Source organism: Macaca nemestrina, chromosome 5 (assembly GCF_043159975.1).
Source record: "Macaca nemestrina isolate mMacNem1 chromosome 5, mMacNem.hap1, whole genome shotgun sequence".
NCBI lineage: Eukaryota > Metazoa > Chordata > Mammalia > Primates > Cercopithecidae > Macaca > Macaca nemestrina.
In genome coordinates this window covers 77,927,156-77,948,461 of record NC_092129.1, presented here as the reverse complement: position 1 = coordinate 77,948,461, position 21,306 = coordinate 77,927,156, and the positions used below count along the sequence as shown (strand labels likewise).

General features: G+C 46.2%; 2 protein-coding genes across 5 annotated transcripts in view; one reads left to right on the top strand and one right to left on the bottom strand.

Moving 5' to 3' along the window:
- LOC105478748 (synaptotagmin like 3) overlaps positions 1-12,799 on the bottom strand; it is a 122,872-nt gene extending 110,073 nt beyond the window's left edge. For 2 of the 3 annotated variants that reach the window (XM_011736366.2, XM_011736369.2), the window contains exons 1-2: positions 12,454-12,799; positions 7,615-7,859 (exon numbers count right to left, since the gene is read on the bottom strand). The gene's annotated coding sequence lies outside the window, so the exon portion shown is untranslated. Of the gene's footprint in view, positions 1-367; positions 504-5,234; positions 5,458-7,614; positions 7,860-12,453 lie in introns of those variants that run through there. The other variant, XM_071096654.1, reaches the window with a different exon arrangement.
- Positions 12,800-12,896: 97 nt separating this feature from the next.
- Positions 12,897-20,502, top strand: LOC105478749 (dynein light chain Tctex-type 1). 2 transcript variants are annotated; one of them, XM_011736375.3, is made up of 5 exons: positions 12,904-13,022; positions 16,317-16,358; positions 18,777-18,900; positions 19,772-19,849; positions 20,077-20,502. In XM_011736375.3, exons 1-5 carry the CDS (start codon positions 12,996-12,998, stop codon positions 20,145-20,147), a joined length of 342 nt encoding a protein of 113 aa, XP_011734677.1. In that variant the 5' UTR covers positions 12,904-12,995; the 3' UTR covers positions 20,148-20,502. The 2 variants fall into 2 exon arrangements, with proteins under 2 accessions (XP_011734678.1, XP_011734677.1); XM_011736376.3 differs by lacking the exon at positions 20,077-20,502 and having other exon boundaries at positions 12,897-13,022; positions 19,792-19,847.
- Positions 20,503-21,306: the final 804 nt, after the last annotated feature.

Genomic DNA, 21,306 nt, shown 5'->3' with positions numbered 1-21,306 from the left:
TTTTTTTTTGAGAGGGAGTCTCGCTCTATAACCCAGGCTGGAGTGCAGTGGCACGATCTCCACTCACTGCGACCTCCACCTCCCGGGTTCAAGTGATTCTCCTGCCTCAGCCGCCTGAGTAGCTGGGACTACAGGTGTGTGCCACCATGACTGGCTAATTTTTTGTACTTTGAGTAGAGACGGGTTTTCACTGTGTTAGCCAGGATGGTCTCGATCTCCTGACCTCGTAATCTGCCCGTCTCGGCCTCCTAAAGTGTTGGGATTACAGGCGTGAGCCATCACACCCGGCCAAGGATGACATTTTTAACACTCACAAAGTGGGTAACAGGAACAGTTGTCACAGGGGTCCTGAACTGGCTGCACCCACCTGCTTGCAGGCAAACCACCACATGCAACCACCCAGAGCAGCAGTGATGTTGCTGAATGGACCACGAGGAAGAGGAAGACTGACAGGTGACAGGAAAGGACAGGACACCTGCCCAGCTGAGACGCCACCGCCGGGCCTGGGAGAAGAGCAGAGTCGCGTGAGGAATGGAAAGGAGGAGAAGGCATCTCTAGGGCGAGAGATGGCAGATGTGATGATACTGAGGTGGGAATGTGTCACTCTTCCACTCTCCAGTGAAGTCACGCTGGCTCTCCCTTCTCGTAGACACATTCTAAAGCACAGGCATCCCAGTCCTGACCTCCCGATCCAGCTCTCTTGCCCCCTCCATCCTCAGTTCCCACAGAACGCTCGCCACTCCTATACTGAACTCATTCAAGACCATTCCCTGACCACACGCACTCTGCATTTCCACACGTTGGCCCCACTCTTGCTTCTGCCCAACGAGGCAAGAGATGGGGTCAGTCAGGAGACCAGGGCTTGGGGCCAGCTGTGAGGGTGCGTAGCTACCTCTGCCACCTATTTGCTGTTGAGCTGATGACGGGCAAGTTACTTAAGCCGTCTGGGGCTTCGTGTCCTCATCTACGAAGTGGAGAGGTGCAGCACCCACTTCACGGAGGTGCTGTGACGATGGAACGTGCTGATGCACGTGGAGGCCTCTGGAGCACACTGCCGAGCTCATAAGTACACTCAGCAAATGCCCGCTGACAGTCGTGCTACTAACAGTAAGAGCAGCCTCACTCTTACTTTCAGCCCTTAAGGGCCAGATCCAGGCTACCTAGTTCAGAAACTTTCTCCTTATTTACAATCAAAATCCTTTCAAATTTAACTGCTTTCTACTTTGTATATCTCGATGGTGACCCTGATTTCATTCTGTCTTGAGTGTTTCCCTTCCAGGGACAACATCAGATTTCAGTGATTCCCCCATCACCCAGCAAGGAGGCACTTGATGTTTGCTTGAATTGAGAAACCTGATGAATATTGTGACATGGAGATTTACTGCAATGTCAAACTTCCTTTCTAGGGCAGGAAGCCTACATTCAAGTACAGCAGGAAGTAAGGACGGGCAGGGGGCAAGTGAGTCCTCATTGCAGAAAGCCTCAGTCTTCAGAAATCCAAAAAGCATAGAAAAACCTTTTTTTTTTTTTTTTTTTTTTTTTTGAGACGGAGTCTCGCTCTGCCCACCCAGGCTGGAGTGCAGTGGCCGGATCTCAGCTCACTGCAAGCTCCGCCTCCCGGGTTCACGCCATTCTCCTGCCTCAGCCTCCCGAGTAGCTGGGACTACAGGCGCCCGCCACCTCGCCCGGCTAGTTTTTTGTATTTTTAGTAGAGACGGGGTTTCACAGTGTCAGCCAGGATGGTCTTGATCTCCTGACCTCGTGATCCGCCCGTCTCGGCCTCCCAAAGTGCTGGGATTACAGGCTTGAGCCACCGCGCCCGGCCGCATAGAAAAATCTGAGTCATTTTAGAATTTAACAGGAATCTTTGAAATTGTATTTTAATCATCTCGTGCAGGAATTCACAATCTCACAGCTCGAATAATGAAATCTCTCAGGTCCATTTTCCCAGGGTGATATTTATTCGGTCACTCTCTCATTTGTGCAACAAGATCTTAAATGCTCTTTATGATGTCCCAAGCACTGAGTCAGGTGCCGTCCTCACCTGCTCGGAACCTAGATGCAGTCTCCTAACTCCCTTGCTACATTTTTATAATGATACCTGTCTCTGTTTTACAGCACTCCATTGATCCGCCTGATTTTGTTTGGCAATTAAAAATGAACACATCCCACACCACAGCACCACCTGAGGGAAATATTCTCCTACAGTCACGTGGAGAAGTCCCCCCCCGACACTCAGTCATCCTGTCTCTGGGTCACTTTTGGAGCCAGCCAGTCTGGGCTTATACCCAGCCAGCACTCAGCCACGTGCTCTCGGGCCAGCTGCTTCATCTCTGGGAGGCTGGCCTTCCTCCTCCGTGACATGGAGCCATCCCTGCTTCATAGGGCTGTTTGGGGAACTCACTGAGTCATCCAGGCACAGCCCTCGAGCAACAGCCAGAACAAAGCAAGCCCGGCTCAAAGGGTTCCTTCTACCGTTCCATCTCCCCTTCAGGAAGGCCCAAGAGTAGGAAGCTAAGCCACTGTTCTGGGATTGGGAGGGACGCAGGCAGCCGTGGGGAAAACTTCAGTTCAGGTGTTTCCATTGGTCTTTATCCGGTCATGCTGTATCCCAGTGGAACTTTGGCATCCAGACAAACAGTTTGGCATCCAGACAAACAGTTTGGTTATGGCATTGAGTGTATCAGTTCAACACTGATTTTATTGGCCTCTGTGTATCAAGCACGTGCCAGATATTAAGGATCTAAAAACAACTGACACCCAATCTCTGCATTTAAGAAGGGCCCATCCCAGCCAGAACATGGACATATAGACAAATAACTCATAACATGGTGAGATGAGTACAAAAACCCAAGGATCAGAAGGCACGAGTCACTCCACGCAGGAGCAGAGAGGGTTGGTGGGGCCAGGGAGGGCTTCCCAGGGAGAGACGTGTGGGACAACTCCTCCAGGGGATTGAAATAGTCATCCATGCACTAGGAGTTTGAAACAATGCCTGCTTGCTTTCCTTAGCCTAACAGCAAATCTTGACTTTGGCTTTTAAATCTGGTAAAAGGGGAAAAGTACGAGAAAAGTAAAGCCAATGAAGAAAAGAGACGAGGAGGATGGGAAAGAGACACATTGTTTATTCGTAGACAGGGTCCCTATTTCTTTCATCCAATCATCTATTGTCTCTGGGCAGCCAGTCATCGGATCAAAGGAAATAAATGTTCAGCCCTCCCTGGTACGAGGGAAACGTCACCAGAGTGGAAGTGCAGAGATCTGCTGCAGCATGAGTGCGTGTGAACGTGACTGTCCTCACCACACACGCTTTCAAGGGAAAACTACAGAACGTTCTCAAAGCCCACAAGCCACGGCCCTGTAGGTCATTTCAAAGCAGCTCACTCCTGTGTTGTTTACCACAGCTATTTCCTTGAGAAGTTTCACAGCTTCAGCTTGCAGCCACCACGCTTTCTGCCTCGTATGCAGGGGAAAAGTTGAGTGACTGCATTGTCCTTGAAATTTTACCCGAAAACCTCATGACGTTTTTGCTTGCGTAGATTTTTGTTTTTCTTCTCTGAGACGGAGTTTTGCTATTGTCACCCAGGCTGGAGTGCGGTGGCGCGATCTTGGCTCACCAAAACCTCCGCCTCCCGGGTTCAAGCGATTCTCCTGCCTCAACCTCCTGAGTAGCTGACATTACAGGCATGTGCCACCATGCGCAGCTAATTTTGTATTTTTAGTACAGACAGGGTTTCTTCACGGTGGTCAGGCTGGTCTTGAACTCCTGACCTCAGGTGATCTGCCCGCCTTGGCCTCCTAAAGTGCTGGGACTACAGGCGTGAGCCACCGCACCCGGCCCGCTTGCATAGATTCTTCACGGAAGCTGATGGCAGCCACAAAGGAAGGTGATGAATAAAGAACAGCTCTCAGCTCAGTTCCCTATTCATAGGCTTTTAAAAGACTCATTTTTGCAACAATGAGACAGCACATATGCATATCCATCAGAAAGTCTGACACAGAAATGAAGATGTGAGTTTATAAATTTCGTGTCTATCTTGTTACTTATTCAGAGGCGAGTTTTCTGGGAAGCTAATGACACCTCAACTTCAGAATCCCTTATTTGCACAGCCCTGTCCAAGGTCCAAGATGCCCTATACCTGGTTCCCTCTTTATTTTCCTAAAGTCTCCACAAGTTGTATAAGCTTCAGGTTCCTCAGAAATCTGTACTTAACATTAGAAGACTCAGCTGGGTGCGGTGGCTCACGCCTGTAATACCAGCACTTTGGGAAGCCGAGGTGGGTGGATCACGAGGTCAGGAGTTTTTAGACCAGCCTGGCCAACATGGTGAAACCCTGTATCTACTAACCTTGTCTCTACTAAAAATACAAAAGTTAGCTGGGTGTGGTGGTGGGCGCCTGTAATCCCAGCTACTCAGGAGGCTGAGACAGGAGAATTGCTTGAACCCAGGAGGCAGAGGTTGCAGTGAGCTGAGATGATGCCATTGCACTCCAGCCTGGGTGATATAGGGAGACTCTATCTCAAAAAAATAAATAAGACTGGGTGTGGTGGCTCACGCTTGTAATCCCAGCAGTTTGGGAGGATCGGACAGGCGGATCATGAGGTCAGGAGATGGAGACTATCCTGGCTAACATGGTGAAACCCCATCTCTAGTAAAAATACAAAAAATTAGCTGGGCGTGGTGGCGGGCACCTATAGTCCCAGCTACTGAGAAGGCTGAGGCAGGAGAATGGCGTGAACCCAGGAGGCAGAGCTTGCAGTGAGCTGAAATTGTGGCCACTGCATTCCAGCCTGGGCGACAGAGTGAGACTCTATCTCAAAAAGTAAATAAATAAATAAATAAAAAGCCTGGGGTCAGTGGCTCACGCCTGTAATCCCAACACTTCGGGAGGCCGAGGCGGGTGGATCACCTGAGGTCAGGAGTTTGAGACCAGCCTGGCCAACCTGGTGAAACTCCATCTCTACTAAAAATACAAAAATTAGCTGGGCGTGGTGGCGGGCACCTGTAATCCCAGTTACTCGCACCTGTAATCCCAGTTCAATCACTTGAACCTGGGAGGCGAAGGCTGCAGTGAACCAAGATCATGCCATTGCACTCCAGCCTGGGCAACAGAGTGAGACTCCGTCTCAAATAAATAAATAAAAATAAAAACAAATACATACAAATAAATAAACATATAAAAAACATTAGAAGACTCATACGTGGGCTTGAATCTATAAAACTTGAAACCTACCTGAGAGAGGACAAAGTCGAACAGGTGCTTTATCTGAAAGGTCACTGCAATTCACTGCTGATTACGTGTATTCTTTCTCATTTGGGGAGACGTTTACCACCCAAAAACAACAAAAAATGTTACTTTAAAGTGAGAAATAGGACTTCATGACTGAAATAGGAAGCCATGGCGTTCATACTTTAAACTTGACCTCTTCATGTGGAAGAGCAAATACATTAGAATTAATATTATTATTATTATTATTTATTATTATTATTTTTTGAGACGGAGTCTCGCTCTGTCACCCAGGCTGGAGTGCAGTGGCCGGATCTCAGCTCACTGCAAGCTCCGCCTCCCAGGTTTACGCCATTCTCCTGCCTCAGCCTCCCGAATAACTGGGACTACAGGTGCCCGTCACCTCGCCCGGCTTGTTTTTTTGTATTTTTTTAGTAGAGACGGGGTTTCACTGGGTTATCCAGGATGGTCTCGATCTCCTGACCTCATGATCCACCCGTCTCGGCCTCCCAAAGTGCTGGGATTACAGGCTTGAGCCACCGTGCCTGGCCAATATTATTTATTTATTTATTTATTTATTTGAGACGGAGTTTCGCTCTGTCGCCAGGCTGGAGTGCAGTGGCACGATCTCAGCCCACTGCAACCTCTGCCTCTTGAGTTCAAGCGATTCCCCTGCCACAGCCTCCCTAGTAGCTGGGACTACAGGTGCGTGCCACCACACCCGGCTAATTTTTTTGTATTTTTTAGTAGAGACGGGGTTTCACCATGTTGGCCAGGATGACCTCGATCTCTTGACCTCGTGATCCACCTGCCTCAGCTTCCCAGAGTGCTGGGATTACAGGCTTGAGCCACCGCGCCTGGCCAATATTATTTATTTATTTATTTATTTATTTGAGACGGAGTTTCGCTCTGTCGCCAGGCTGGAGTGCAGTTGCACGATCTCAGCCCACTGCAACCTCTGCCTCTTGAGTTCAAGCGATTCCCCTGCCACAGCCTCCCTAGTAGCTGGGACTACAGGCGCGTGCCACCACACCCGGCTAATTTTTTTGTATTTTTTAGTAGAGACGGGGTTTCACCATGTTGGCCAGGATGACCTCGATCTCTTGACCTCGTGATCCACCTGCCTCAGCCTCCCAAAGTGCTGGGATTACAGGCATGAACCACTGCGCCTGGCCGAGAATTAATATTATTATATCCTTCTAGGTACTACTCGCAATTGTTGTTATGCTTTCTGTTGTGCCAACAGCTACTATTTATTTAGCTCTTACTCTGAACCAGATAGTTTAGGTACTTTGCATACATTGTCTCTACTAATCCTTATTACCACATTATGAAGTAAATAAATGTACCCATTCTACAGATAAGGAGAGTGAGTCTTGGAGTGATTAAGTAACTTAACTAAACTCACACTCTAAACTGGGTCTGTTTAACTCCAAAACCTTATGCTTCATTTAGGCAAAGCAGCTAAGAAATTAGAATCTCCGACTATCTTGGCAGAATAATCTTTTCTACACCAATTCTAATTTCTTTCTTTTGAGATGGAGTCTTGCTCTGTTGCCCGGGCTGGATTGCAGTGGTGGGACGTTGGCTTACTGCAACCTCTGCCTCCTGGGTTCAAGTGATTCTCGTGCCTCAGCCTCCTGAGTAGCTGGGATTACAGGTGCCCACCACCACGCTCAGCTAATTTTTGTCTATTTTTTTTTTTTTAAGAGATGGGGTTTTGCCCTGTTGGCCAGGCTGGTCTCAAATTCCTGACCTCAAGGGATCCACCCACCTTGGCCTCCCAAAGTGCTGGGATTACAGGTGTGAGCCATCACACTCAGCCCAATTCTAATTTAATATCTAATGTGCATTTTCCTCTCATAGTCTCTTTCTTACCAAGCAATTTAGGGATTAAGGAAGTTTAATTAAAAGAAATTTAAATTAGACCCTAGCTAACTTTTTTATAATTCCAAAATGATATTGATATTCCACCTCCAAACTAGAAATTACAGGTGATCAAAGCAATAAAGTCGATTCAGAGACAGCAAAACAGTAACAAACTGTAAGTATAAGAATTTACAAACCAAAGAAGAAAGCAAATGACACTCTACCCTTTAAAAAAAAAATCACACCATATAGCTTTTGGATAGTGTTTTACTGTTTTGTTTCGGTTTTTAATTAACTCTGAAGTTACTTCCACCATATCACTTAAATCATTATTATCTCAAATATTAAATTATGTTATTCAATAAAATTACAAGATATCTTTTATCTAATTTATTATGTTTTGTCTCCTACCTTTTCAATGTCATAAATTTAAGAAAAGTTACAATAACTATAATCTCTACGCACCCCACTCCTAAAACGACCTGCTACAACGGCCAGTCATGCATTCTCATCCTACCTTTGCATCTGCTTCAAGAGAAGAGACCAGAGCCGGCTCTGCAGATAAGGAAGTCAATTCTTCTTGTTAGAGTAACTGACGTATTTCTCTTCCCTTCCTGTCAGTCACAGGCTGACGCACTGCACCCTGTGTGGCCAGCCTTACGTGCCTTGGTGGCTACTCCCACATCACTAGGGACCCGGGGAGCAAAGTCACCCCAAAACCACACCGAGGAGCTCTTCTATGCCAACATTTTACATTTTTAGCTGGAGGAAAGACCAAGCGGATGCTGGTGAAATGTTTCACCCTTCCTAAGGAAACTCCCCACAGAGACTACAGGCTTCAACTATTCAAATGTTCCCACATTTGTGAAGGGTTTCACATTGACTTCAGTGTAAATGACTAACTACATCTCAAAGAACGGCTATTAACTCAAGAATAATTTACAAGAAAGGGGGACAGCCAGGCCAAGAGCGATGAAGATTGTAATGAAATCACCAAGGGGAATCTTCAAAATGCTGTGCATGTACTAGGTAGTATTACCCAGCACCGTGAAGTGTCCCTGCCCTGCTAACTCGGGCATGGCCAAAGATGTGCTCTGGAGAGCAATAAGACAATGAAGTGTGTACAAAGGTGCCACGTGCCACGTAGGCGTGCCACCTTCCAAGTAGTACTGGGGCCACCATTCTCTTTCCCTTCTCTTTCCCTTGATGACTCCAGACACAGGCTGCTCTATCATCCTGGTCTCAGCATGGAGGAGACGTGAAGCAGAGCCATGGAAGATCCTTGATGGTCATGGAGTGTGAGTGGCAAATAAATGTTTGCTGTTATCAACCACTGAGAGTGTAGGGCCATTTGTCTCTGCAGCTAACCTAGCCTATGCTGCTGATGTAGTGTGTAGTGTTTGCATAAACACAGAACTGAGCATCAAACTATTTAATAACTACGGTAGCATGAATAGTTACCCATTGGAACAAATGCCAGCGGAGGCCCTGCTATACCATGAGCTATCCTTTAGTTACTGGATCTTGAGGATGAGGTCCCAGGGAAGGGGCTGCAGTCACCAGGATTGAAAGGAAGAGAGGCCCAAGAAGCTCAGAGCAACCACTCTTTCATGGGGTACAGAGGTATTCCAGCACAACTGTGCCTCCGCTTCCCAGCTCAACAGAGATTAGCTAAGAAATGCCTATATTAAATATATTATATATTATTATATTATATTAATATATATTTAATTTAATATTTATTTAATTATATATTTATTTAATATATATAAAATATATTTTATATATATATTAAAACTTTGTAGCCTCAACCCCAGCTCAGAGCCTGACACAAAGGGAGTGCTCCATATATGTGTCTTGAATAAGCGAACAAACAGTTATGAAGATAAACAGACCAGTTCATCTGTTTATTGGCAGCCTCAGAATGCCATATCTCTTCAGCATTTCTCAGCACAGGACTCTCACTTTAGATATGTGTCAGCTAGAGTTTCTTTTCCTTTACAACATTAAATTCCTCAGCCATGAGTGTTTCAACATCACCCTCATCCTCATCGTCGTCTTCTTTTATTATCATTTTGACTCAGCATGATCTCATAGTACATCTTAGTAACACGCTTCTTGGCACAGGGGAAGAAAGGAAAAAATGGAATATCTACAGGATGGGATTTGGACTATGAAGGGCTGCAGATGATAGACAGCAGAACAACACTGCTAGATATTATTATTATTATTATTATTATTATTATTTGAGAATAAAAATACAAAATTAGCTGGGCGTGGTGGCAGGCACCTGTAATCCTAGCTACTCGGGAGTTTCACTCTTGTTGCCCAGGCTGGAGTGCAGTGGCGCGATCTCGGCTCACCACAACCTCCACCTCCCAGGTTCAAGCGATTCTCCTGCCTCAGCCTCCCGAGTAGTTGGGACTACAGGTATGTGCCACCACGCCCAGCTAATTTTGTATTTTTAGTAGAGATGGGGTTTCTCCATGTTGGTCAGGCTGTTCTTGAACTCCCGACCTCTGTGATCTGCCCACATCAGCCTCCCAAAGTACTGGGATTACAGGTGTGAGCCACGGCGCCCAGCCACTGCTGGATACTGCTGGATATTCTTGATGTTATTTATTGATGTGACAGTTCGTTGATTGCTATGATTATCAGGCCCACAGTTGCTAAATAAAGGTATTGGCAGCTCCAGTCCCACAGTCTGTATTTAAGAAATTTGACTCCAGGAAAGAAAGGTGATTGCACGCAAACCTGCCAACCTATCACTAACCTCCAAATTGAAAAACAAACCCAAGATTCACTCCACTGACTTACTGCATAGAAACTAAACATTATTGTAAAATATGGCGGAATGCTAAAGATTCATGAGCAGTTATGAGTCAAGGTGTCTGAGCTCCAATGCTTCTGAGGGACATCCATTTGTGGCAGATGGAAGGTGCTGGCAATGGCATTTGGTGAACTGCCAAATGTCTTAACGATTTTAAATGCCTTAGCCCTACAGACTCTACATTAGTTGGGCAGAATATAATACCACATCACTGCATTTTTCCAAGCAGTACAACATCACATAAGCCTAGAGAATTCAAACCCTCCTATTTACAGATACATCCATTTTAAAAAATATATTCCATAAAGGCCATGTTTTAGTCAACTTTGTAGCCTCAACCCCAGCTCAGAGCCTGACACAAAGGGAGTGCTCCATATATGTGTCTTGAACAAGTGAACAAATAGTTATGAAGATAAACAGACCAGTTCAACTGTTTATTGGCAGCTTCAAAATGCCATATCTCATGATCATTTAACAAACATTATTTGATAGTTAAAATTGGAGAGTGGTTCCCAATGTATAAAAGCTAAAATCATGTAAACATTTGCATGTTTTCTGTTGATTTATGTGTATGCTTGTGATCCGCAGTTATAATGTAACAAGATCCATGCATTAATTATGCACCGTCCTAGCAGCCATTCAGGAAATTCATTTAAATTAGGAAGTTCCTAAAAGGGTGTGGGGAAAACTGAAAAGGTTGAAAAATGAAAAGGCTCTTCCATTGCCAGTGTTCGCTCAGAACCGGTTTACACATAATTCTGTGACACTTAGCTGCTGAACTCCAGGTCCACAACAAAGTAGCAGAAGAAAAAAGAATTAAGAGGCTCCTGATTGGCTCAGGATCATGGTGGGGCTGAGAGCTCGGAATCAGGTAGGCAGAGAACATCCAAAATGAGATCTCAGGTGACGCTGAGAACGGCAGGAAGGTAAAGCAATGTCAGCATCAGAATCACATGTGGACTGAGGCGCAAGACTGAAACACCAGGACAGGGGAGTTGAAGCCAGGTAATAAGAAAGGAACTCAAAAGGCAGATAAAGTTCAGAATCCAAGGAGAGGAAGACCAGGTGTGGGAGAGCAACCAGCCCACTCAGCAAGTCTCCCTGCTCAGGCCAAGGACCCAGGGCCAGCAGCCTTGGGTCAGTCAGGGCTCTGTCCTCCCCTCGCCAGCCCTGTTTCCCTCAAGGAGACAGGTCGTTGCATCTTCCTCCACTCCCCAGTTCTCTCCATTTGGGTCTGAGGCAAAGCTAACACCCATGGGGGAAATGATTCATTTAATAAATGTTAGGCCGGGCATGGTGGCTCACAGCTATAATCCCAGCACTTTGGGAGGCTGAGGCTGGAGGATCCCTTAAGCCCAGGAGTTTGAGACCAGCCTGGGCAACACGGTGAGACCCTATCTCTACAAAAGACATATAAAAAAAATAGCAGGGTGTGATTGCTAGTGCCTGGAATCCCAGCTGCTCAGGAGGCTAAGGCAGGAGAATACCTTGAGCCCAGGAGTTCAAACTCTTAGTGATCTTTGGATGACTAAACTTTAACACATCTAGCTCAAAATCTCTTGAGCATTCACACCACTGCATTTCAGCCCAGGCAACAGAATGACACCCTGTCTCTAAATAAATAAATAAATAAATTTTAATTGTGCAGCTATTATGTGCCAGGCACAATGTGGAAGGAAGGGGATACATTAGTGAATAAAACAGATCCTTCCTGCATGGTACTTAGTTTCTAAATGGAGACACACCATAAACCAGCAACCATAAATACATTCTCGCAAACTGAAAGAAGTGCTATGAGGAAAATGTACAGGATGCAGGGATGGAGAATGAGGAGGTCGGCTACCTTAGATACAGTGGTCACAGGATGGCTCCGTGTAGGAGATTTTGAGCTAAGATATGTTAAAAGTTAAGTCACCCCAAAGATCACTAAGATTAGTCTATAGTCTGACAACATAGGAACTATTGTCAAGGCAAGGCAGAACGGGTGAGGGGAGGGAAGCGTCACGGATTAGGTTCCTCTTGAAGAGCTCTAATAAGACCCTGATAGACCGACCAGGTTACAGTCCGATGGTCATCATCCAGATGAGAGATTTCAATCTTTTACTGGGGTCCTGAGCATATAGGGTAGAAATAACAAAGGTTGCTGATGGATTAGATGTGGGATTTGAAGTTTAGTTCTACCAAGTCCCTGGGACTCTTGCAGTCAGCTCCTTCCTGACTGGAGAATGGGAAGTGGGTTCCAGCAGCCTGAATTCAAGTGCATGATGAAACCAGAAAAAGCAAACGCCAAAATCAAAACTCTGAGCCTGAGAATACCTGCCAACAGGTGCATATGCCCCAGCTTTCCGTGGAAGGCAGTTTACCAGAGTCCAGTGCAATTCCTAATTTCCATAAAGAACCCACATTCAAATCAAGTCTGTCTAGTTCATTGTGGTTAAGGTAGTGAGGAAGTGTGCCACATTTTACAAAATTTTCCACCCAAAATGTTTTTTTTAAATGGTGCTTAAAGGAAAAATTCTCATTTACCTGGAAAACTTAACTCCCTAAAGGGAAGTTTCATTCAGATAGCTAAAGTTTGCCAATCCCAGCCCCCAAGGGAACTGCAACAACGTCTCACCGGGCGCACTGCCTTGGCAGTTGCCAGGTGTCCGAGCCGGTTTGAAAGTCCGCGTCAATCCACACGACACAAACCGGGGGAGGGGCCGGGATCACGCTTCCCCTCCAGGACTGCCTTTTGTAAATGTGTTTTGTTTCCGTTGCTGAGGTTTAGGGAGCTGCCCGGCTACCCTCACGGGTTCCCATGGAAACCACCACCTCCAGAGAACAGCAGGAGAGGCCAATTCAGGGTCCACCCGCAGGCCCCGCCCAGGGATGGGGTCAGTGAGGGTCCGGGCAGGGAAGGGAGGGACCCGGGAGCTCGTCGTAGGCGGGGCCGTGGGGGCCCGGGAGTTGGGCATGGGCGGGGCTGGCGTGAACGGAGAGGGGCGTGGCAGGTCAGGGGCGGGGCCTGAGTGCGCCTGCGTAGTCTGCGCCACTGAGGGAGGCGGAGGCGACGCGCGGGAGGAAAGATGGAAGACTACCAGGCTGCGGAGGAGGTAACCGCCGGGTCGGCGACGGAAGGGTGGAGGCCTAAAGCCCTGGCCGCGGAAGGACACGCGGTGCTGCCCGGGAAGACCTGGGTGCCCACCTCCTTCAGCTAGGCCGGTCTCGGCAGCCCACGGCCTGAGGTTCACGATAGCCGGCGCTCCGCCCGGCCCCATTCTGCCCGGACACTGCAGCCGTTTCCCTGGCGCATGGGGCGGGAAGGGGATTGAGCTTCCCGCGCGGGGAGGCGTCGGGCGTGGAGCGCTCGGGTGAGCGGTGCAGAGAAACCTTCACGCAGGGCCTCGCCTCCCGCCCGCAGCCAGGCTCGCCGGGAGGATGACATCACCGCCCCTTGCTCTGCGGAGCTGACCCCAGCCCCAGCCTGGAGCGGGGCGCGGCGGCCGGTCTGGGAGCGCCGAGGCTTGGATGTCTCCCCGCGGGGGTGCGGGTGACCCTCCTGCCCCCAACCCCTCCGCCCCGGGCTGGCGTCCCGGCAGCCCCGCGCCTTTGTCTCGGGCCTCACCTAGGGTCTGCAGCGCTGGGAATGAGTAGCACATTTCATTTCCGTTTAAGAGGTCTGTAAGAAAGCTCACTGTTGTGGGGGAAAAAATCGTCTTAGTGCCTCCTTGAGGAAGTAGCATAAAGCCCACGATCTTGTCAAGCAGAAGACACCCATCGGCACCGTGTGCGTTAAATGGCTTTCCTTCAAGCTCACGGTCATTCGGGGAATAGAGCTGATGAGCGCAGCTGAGATACAACCCTCATTTTCTTCTTAGTGAATAATCCTCGTTGAAATTCAGATAGAGCCCTATGGATTTATTATGCAGCCTGTCAAAAATATAAACTATAGATACATTTGGTAAGGTTGGATATTTTACCATTTATGAAATTTAGTGGCCGGGTGCGGTGGCTCACGCCTATAATCCCAGCACTTTAGGAGACCAAGGCGGGCGGATCACCTTAGGTCAGGAGTTCCAGACCAGCCTGACCAATGTGGAGAAACCCCGTCCCTACTAAAGATACAAAATGAGCCGGGCATGGTGGCGCATGCCTGTAATCCCAGCTATTCGGGAGGCCGAGGCAGGAGAATCGCTTGAACCTGGGAGGCAGAGGTTGCCGTGAGCCGAGCGCGCCATTGCACTCTAGCCTGGGCAACAAGAGCGAAACTCCGTCTCAAAAAACAAAAAAAAAGAAAAGAAATTTAGTTTAACGAGGAATGTTTTCAGGGAAAATAAAACTAAAACTTAAGGACTGATTAAGTTTCAGTTTTGATCTGATTTCCTAACTAGCACACACTTCCTGTGACATAATCGGTGTTTGAATGCTGATGGCAACCAAGTGAATAGTGACCAGAAGACCTGGTGCAGGAGCAGTTGGCAAAGAAAAAGCCTTTCCCCTTAAACTGTTGCTAATATAATATTGGAAAATGTATTATAGCAATATCGAGTAAAACTGTTCTAAAAAAGAAATCGCTTTGTAAAGGAAAGCGCTTAGTACTGCAGTCCGATTCTGACTCCCACAAATGAGGTGGCTAAGTGGCTTCGTTATTCGAGACCTTAATTGCGTATGTGTAAAATGAAGGGGCTGGACAGAGTGATGAGTGTTCCACCTGGGATGGAAGCCCTGGGAGGTGGAGACCATGGCTGCCTTGTAGTAGGCATGTCTTAGGTGTTTACTGAATGGCCCGTTCTGGTCCTCCCAGCAGCCTCTTAGCAGCCTTTTCTCCATCTATTCTAATTTCATGTAGATGCCTGGGCCTTTGTAAGTATTCTCTCAACTCACCATTCATCTTTCTTGGAGAAGTTAAAACTGTCCACTGGATTCAATACAACTCTCTGCTTTCCACTAAAAATTCTTTCAAATGTCCCTCAACCTTTTTCGTACTGTAACCATATGGGAGGTGATACAGTGCCTTTCCTTTGTGATTAAGGTCACTGTAGTCACTTGGAAGGATCCTTTAAGCTTCCAGAAATGACTTAATCTCTAAGATACTGCAAACTGTCATTCACTCAGTGAGTTGGTTTTGTTTCCAAGTCCGACTTCTGAGTACAGCGAGTGAGGTGGCTTCAGGCAGTCAGCTCCTGACCCACCTAAAAAGAAAGGACAGGGCCTGCAGTGGACAGCAGCCAGGCAGGGAGGAAGACTCACTGCCAAGTCAGGGTTCTCTGCCTTGATTCCCCCAGAATGCACGTTGACTGAGGGCCCCGGGAGGTTGCCCTCTTGAAGGCATGTCCAGAGCTGCGTACTTTTCCTGGGACTCAGCTGTAACTTTAAACACTTGTGCTCATGTGAAGAGCACATTGGCAGGCAAGTGCCTGACTGATGTTATTTTCAGGATGACCTTTTACCCATTCAGATCTACCATGTGTAAAAGGAAAACTAAGAAAACTATACTCCTGGCACTAGATTACTGCAGGCAGCTCACTTCCCGTGTCATCCAGACACTGACGGAGAACGGCCATGCTGGCAGATGGTGGTTAGTCCTGGAGTAGGAGGGCATCACTGGGAAAGAAAAATAATTACCTGGAAATAATATAATCATTGTACATTTTACAACTAATGGTGCTTTAAAAAAAATTTCCTCAAGGTCAGGCCTCCTAATCAGTTAACATCATGGAAGAGAGAATTACATCTTAAATGGATTGCTTCAGCAGCTTCAGTTAATTTATACAAAAATCACCCAACTCATTAAGCCTCTCTATTGCTTAATGATTCTAGCAGTCAGTTGAAATGGAAGAAGAGAATGAATTCTAGTTTAAAGTGAAGTCTTAGATTGTGGCATGATTAAAATAAAACAGGGCCGGGTGTGGCGGCTTAACGCCTGTAATCCCACCTCTTTGGGAGGCTGAGGTGGGAGGATCACCTGAGGTCAGGAGTTTGAGACCAGCCTGGCCAACATGGTGAAACCCCCATCTCTACTAAAAATACGAAAACTAGCTGGGTGTGGTGGAGGACACCTGTAATCCCAGCTACTTGGGAGACTGAAGCAGGAGTATCACTTGAACCTGGCAGGCGGAGATTGCAGTGAGCCGAGATCATGCCACTGTGTTCCAGCCTGGTCTGCAAAGCAACACTCTGTCTCAAAAATAAATAAATAAAACAGAACACCTTTACATTACGTACATGTATTCTAGTCTTCTGGTTTCTGAAGACTGTAATGCCATCCATCCTTGCTAAAGTGAACAGTCTACTTAGATTATTTCTAAGGTCTTCATTTCTAAATTATGTTCATTACGTAAATTTGCATTTATCAATGTAGTGGAAATATCTTTTAAATAAACTTAACTGAATGTTCTTCCTTGCAGACTGCTTTTGTTGTTGATGAAGTGAGCAACATTGTAAAAGAGGTAAGAGGATAAATGCTCACTTCTTAAAGGTTTGATTAATGGCTTATATTAGAGAAAATAATGTGTTTTAAATACTATCTTGGAATTGTTTTGACCGAGTCTGTGTGTTTTGGTGTTTCAAATAACAGTTTTTACTTCAGCAAATAGCTAGTTAAGAATTGCTTCTATATTATACAAATTACATATTTTAAATCAGACAAGGAATTTTATGTACATAGCATTATTCCTGAATATCACCAAGACTTGATTCTATAATCTTTTAAGCATAAAAGACTCCTGGCATACAAATAGATGTCTCCAGGGTTGAATGAAGAAAGAGTGAGTATAAGAAAATTGAACAGTTAACTTCCAGTTAACTGGTGATCCAGTTTGGGGCCTATATGCTTACTTTTCTTACATTTCTAAACTCACACTTTATGGTGTTATTGATCATGAAGAGGAAGAGAGACAGAAGGGATGTTTGTTATTCATTCAGAAAGTACATACTGAGGGAGCACGCAGGGCATATACCCTCCTGGAGTTTACAGCTGAGGGGTGGGCAGGGCAGACACATCAAACAGTCCCCCTGGAAAGTGTCAGCCTGCATTTGCTGTGTGGTAAGTGCCACTAGTGGTGGTGCTGTGAGAGCACTGAACAGGGAATGTGACCCACCCAGGGAGTTCAGGGACCATTTCGAGCTGAAATCTGAAGAATGAGTAGAAGCAGGGTAATGCAGTAAAAAGAGGGGACAAGGCCCCATGGGAAGTGGGGGCAGTGCACATTCCCCGTTCCCCCCTATTGCAGGGACTACAGGTAATTCTGTACTCAGGTGACCCTAAATATTGGGTAGTAGTCAATTTGCGCAGGTCCAAAATTGGTGGAGAGTTCCCTCCTCCTTGAAAAACTGAGTTTCAGAGTATGTGAGGAGGGAGAGCTGGTGGAGGGAGAGGTTTAGCTTAAACAAAGCCCCCCCACCTTTTGACAATGCCCAGGTCTAGTAATACCGCTGTCCTCTTAAACTGGGACTTCTGGCACCCCAGCCCTCTTGCAGCCTCTGAGCTGGGAGGGAGCACAGTGGCAGAGGACAAGAAGTAAGCCAGCCCTGTGTGTAACATGACTACTCAGAGTCCCAGGGAGATGACTGGCAGGTCTGTAGGCAGAAATCAGAGTGACCTAGGGAGGTTTTAGGTCCTCAAAAGCAAGGTCACTGGATCTAAGCCGTAGGCATCAGATACCAGTCTGTCCCCACTGTGCACAGCTCAGATCCCCGGACTGCTGGTTGCTCTGCCTGTCTGAGGACAGACCTTGGCCCTCACTGAATGTTGTTATTTTCACTTTAGGTCATAAGTGTCATAGAAACTCAGGTTCCTGGTTTCTAGCACAGCAAGTTAGGGGTAGAGAAGAAAGTTGCTGAGATGCAAGCACACTGGCATCCATGTGAAAGGGGAGCTGACGCTGAAAAACCCAGAAAATCACACAATGGCAGTATCATAGCGATAAGCTTAGCGAGAACAGCGACAGTGAGCCTTGCATTGTCAGATAACCCCCAAAGAATATAGCATAGAAAAAGAAGTAAGCGTATAATAAAGGAGAAAAGTTGGGCTGGGTGCTGTGGCTTATGCCTGCAATCCCAGCACTTTAGGAGGCTGAGGCAGGAGGATCACTTGAGCCCAGGCATTTGACAGCAGCCTGGGCAACAGAGCAAGACCCCATCTCTACAAAAAAGTAGCCAGGCATGGTGGCACATGCCTACAGTCCCAGCTACTGGGGAAGCTGAGGTGGGAGGACTGCTTGAGCGCCAGAGGTCAAGGCTGCAGTGAGCCAAGATTGCATCACTGCTCTCCAGCCTGGGCAACAGAAGGAGACCCTGCCTCAGAAAAATCAAAATAAAAAAATGTCATCATAAACCTAAAATAAGTTTTGGAATATAAAGGGCTTTTAGTTATCTGAAAAATGCACTTAACGTGATAACCTGTTCCCAAACAATGCTGGATAAAAGTATTTTTTAATATATGATTATTTGGATAGGTTTATATATTGTCAGTTGTACAAATAATACAATTCTTCTAATATATAGTATTAGTATATGTTAGTAGTAGATAAAAGTAATACACCTTTAAGAAATGAATGGCAAAATATTTTCTAACCTCGACAGGAAAAAAAATGTATTGCTTATCTCTAAATATTAATAATAGTAGTGAACATTAAGTGTAAGTATTAGGTCAAAATGTGTAAATAATTTGACAGACTGAATTTTTAAAGCAAATTTCAAACATTTAAATGAAATATAATACTATTAAAAGGTATATTTGCAAAGGCACCCTCATGATTAAAAATAAACTTTTCATAAATCACTTCTTGGGGTGCTGTCAGTTCTGATTGAAAGGCGGTGTGAGTGCATTTGGTTAACCGGGACGCACTTTGTGCTTTGTTTTCTAGGCTATAGAAAGCGCAATTGGTGGTAACGCTTATCAACACAGCAAAGTGAACCAGTGGACCACAAATGTAGTAGAACAAACTTTAAGCCAACTCACTAAGCTGGGAAAACCGTTTAAATACATCGGTAATGGGTTTTTGTTTCTTGTATATTTGAGGGATGGTTTTTTAACACTGATCAGAGGGGGATCCAGTACCAGAAACAACAGCTAACGTGGCCCCACCTCAAGGAAGGCTCCTGATGGGAGTCGGTCGTGTGTGTAGCATACGTTAGCATACACTTGACCATTTGGCTGCTGGTACAGTTGCAGGGCGTTTGTGAAGCGGGATCTTACAGGAAGTCCCATCAGATGCTTTTAGAACAAGTGAAGTGGAGAGGGAGCGTGTACAGACAGCCCCCAACTTAACAGTGGTTCAACTTAGGATTTTTCAACTTTGTGATGGATTTACCAGGGTATTAAGTGCATTTGCAACTTAATTTTTATATATTGTCGATTTATGATGGGTTTATGGGACACTGTAAGTCAAGAAGCACCTATAATTTGTCAGTGTAGTGAGACGAGGCAATCTGTCCCTGTAATTTTTATTGAGAACATCAACCATGTGCACCTATGTACTTTTGCTGAAAGTGGACAGAATGGGCCGGGCGCAGTGGCTCACGCCTGTAATCCCAGCACTTTGGGAGGCCGAGGCAGGTGGATCACGAGGTCAGGAGTTCAAGACCAGCTTGGCCAAGATGGTGAAACCCCATCTTTACTAAAAATACAAAAAATTAGCTGGGCGTGGTGGCACGTGCCTGTAATCCCAGCTACTCCAGAGGCTGAGGCAGAGAATTGCTTAAACCTGGAGGGGCGGAGGTTGCAGTGAGCCAAGATTGCACCACTGCACTCCAGCCTGGGTGACACAGGGAGACTCCATCTCAAAAAAAAAAAAAGTGGACAGAATGACATTTGTGTTACCCGGTAGACTTCTCTAATAAAAATTTGTTTTAACTTAAGTGACCTGTGTAATCATGCAGAAGAATGGGGCTGGATTACACACGGCAAGTTCCTGCTTCTGGGACAGCTCTACTGACGGTATGATTTTCATTCATGTTTGTGAAGTTTTGTTGTGTGAAATATGTGACTGGACATTTCTTTTCTTTGAATGCAATGTATGTTTATCAATCTTTTAAAACATTTTATAATAGACTTGCCAAGGTTCTTTGCGTAGCCTATAGGTACTTGACTGTTGGCCTTATTGTGAGTAAAACGTCGTCCCCCAGCTTTCCCTGCCTTAAATGCTGCCCTCTTCCCTCCCGCAGGGAGCTGCACTGTGCGATGGGAGAATAAGACCATGTACTGCATCGTCAGCGCCTTCGGACTGTCTATCTGACTTGCAGTTCAGCCTATGGCCTTTCTCCTTTTGTCTCTAGTTCATCCTCTAACCACCAGCCATGAATTCAGTGAACTCTCTCCTTGTTCTCTTTAAATGTTTTGTGGCATTCTCACAATGTAGAGGAAAAAACCAAATGACCACACTGTGATGTGAACGGCACCGAAGTCAGATGAGTATCCCTGTAGGTCACCTGCAGCCTGCGTTGCCACGTGTCTTAACTCTGAATATTTCTTTTCAAAGGTGCTAAAATCTGAAATCTGCTAGTGTGAAACTTGCTCTACTCTCTGAAATGATTCATAGACACTAATTTTCCATACTTTATACTTTTGTTAGAATAAATTATTCAAATCTAGAGTCTGTTGTGTTCTCCATGGTCTGCATAGTATCATAAATGATTTCTTCGTATTTAGTGAGTGGCTTCAGAATCTATACAACTGGGCCGGGTGCGGTAGCTCATGCCTGTAATCCCAGCATTTTGGGAGGCCGAGGCAGGCAGATCATGAGGTCACAAGACCGAGACCATCCTGGCTAACACTGTGAAACCCCGTCTCTATTAAAGATACAAAAAATTAGCTGGGCGTGGTGGTGGGCACCTGTAGTCCCAGCTACTCGGGAGGCTGAGGCAGGAGAATGGCGTGAACCCGGAAGGCGGAGCATGCAGTGAGCCAAGATCGCGCCACTACACTCCAGCCTGGGCGACAGACCGAGACTCTGCCTCAAAAAAACAAAACAAAAAAACTATGCAAACAAAAAGTTGCAGTTCTGCTGTGGTCCTCTCTATGATGTACTCATTTCACCCATGGGACCAGGATCCTGACGTCTCTGCTGGGCTCTGGTTAGATTCCTGCCCCTGGGCATCACACCCACCATTCTTAAGCCCTCCTCTTCTAGAGATTAAGGGGTGGGAGGTGGCCAAAGCAATTCCTATTCTCTTAGCCAGAGAGCTCATACTTGGCCCAAAGCTGTGACACCTTAACTGTTAATCCCATGTTCTCTGTAGGGCTCACAAATTGTTTTAGTACTTCATAGCTTACAAAGTGGCTTTCACAATCACTCATTTCATGTCCTCAACAATTTGCAGTCATTTAAAAATCAGAAAATGTGTTTGGAGGTTATCTGATTGGTTTAAAGTCACACATCCAAGTAGGGAGATGGG

Bases quoted from the DNA above. Each gene is read 5' to 3' on its own strand.
- LOC105478749 (XM_011736375.3), top strand. From the start codon at position 12,996: ATGGAAGACTACCAGGCTGCGGAGGAG. The intron at 16,359-18,776 runs GTAAGAGGATAA...TTTGTTTTCTAG, and splicing joins TGAGCAACATTGTAAAAGAG to GCTATAGAAAGCGCAATTGG. The intron at 18,901-19,771 runs GTAATGGGTTTT...TTTTAACTTAAG, and splicing joins AAAACCGTTTAAATACATCG to TGACCTGTGTAATCATGCAG.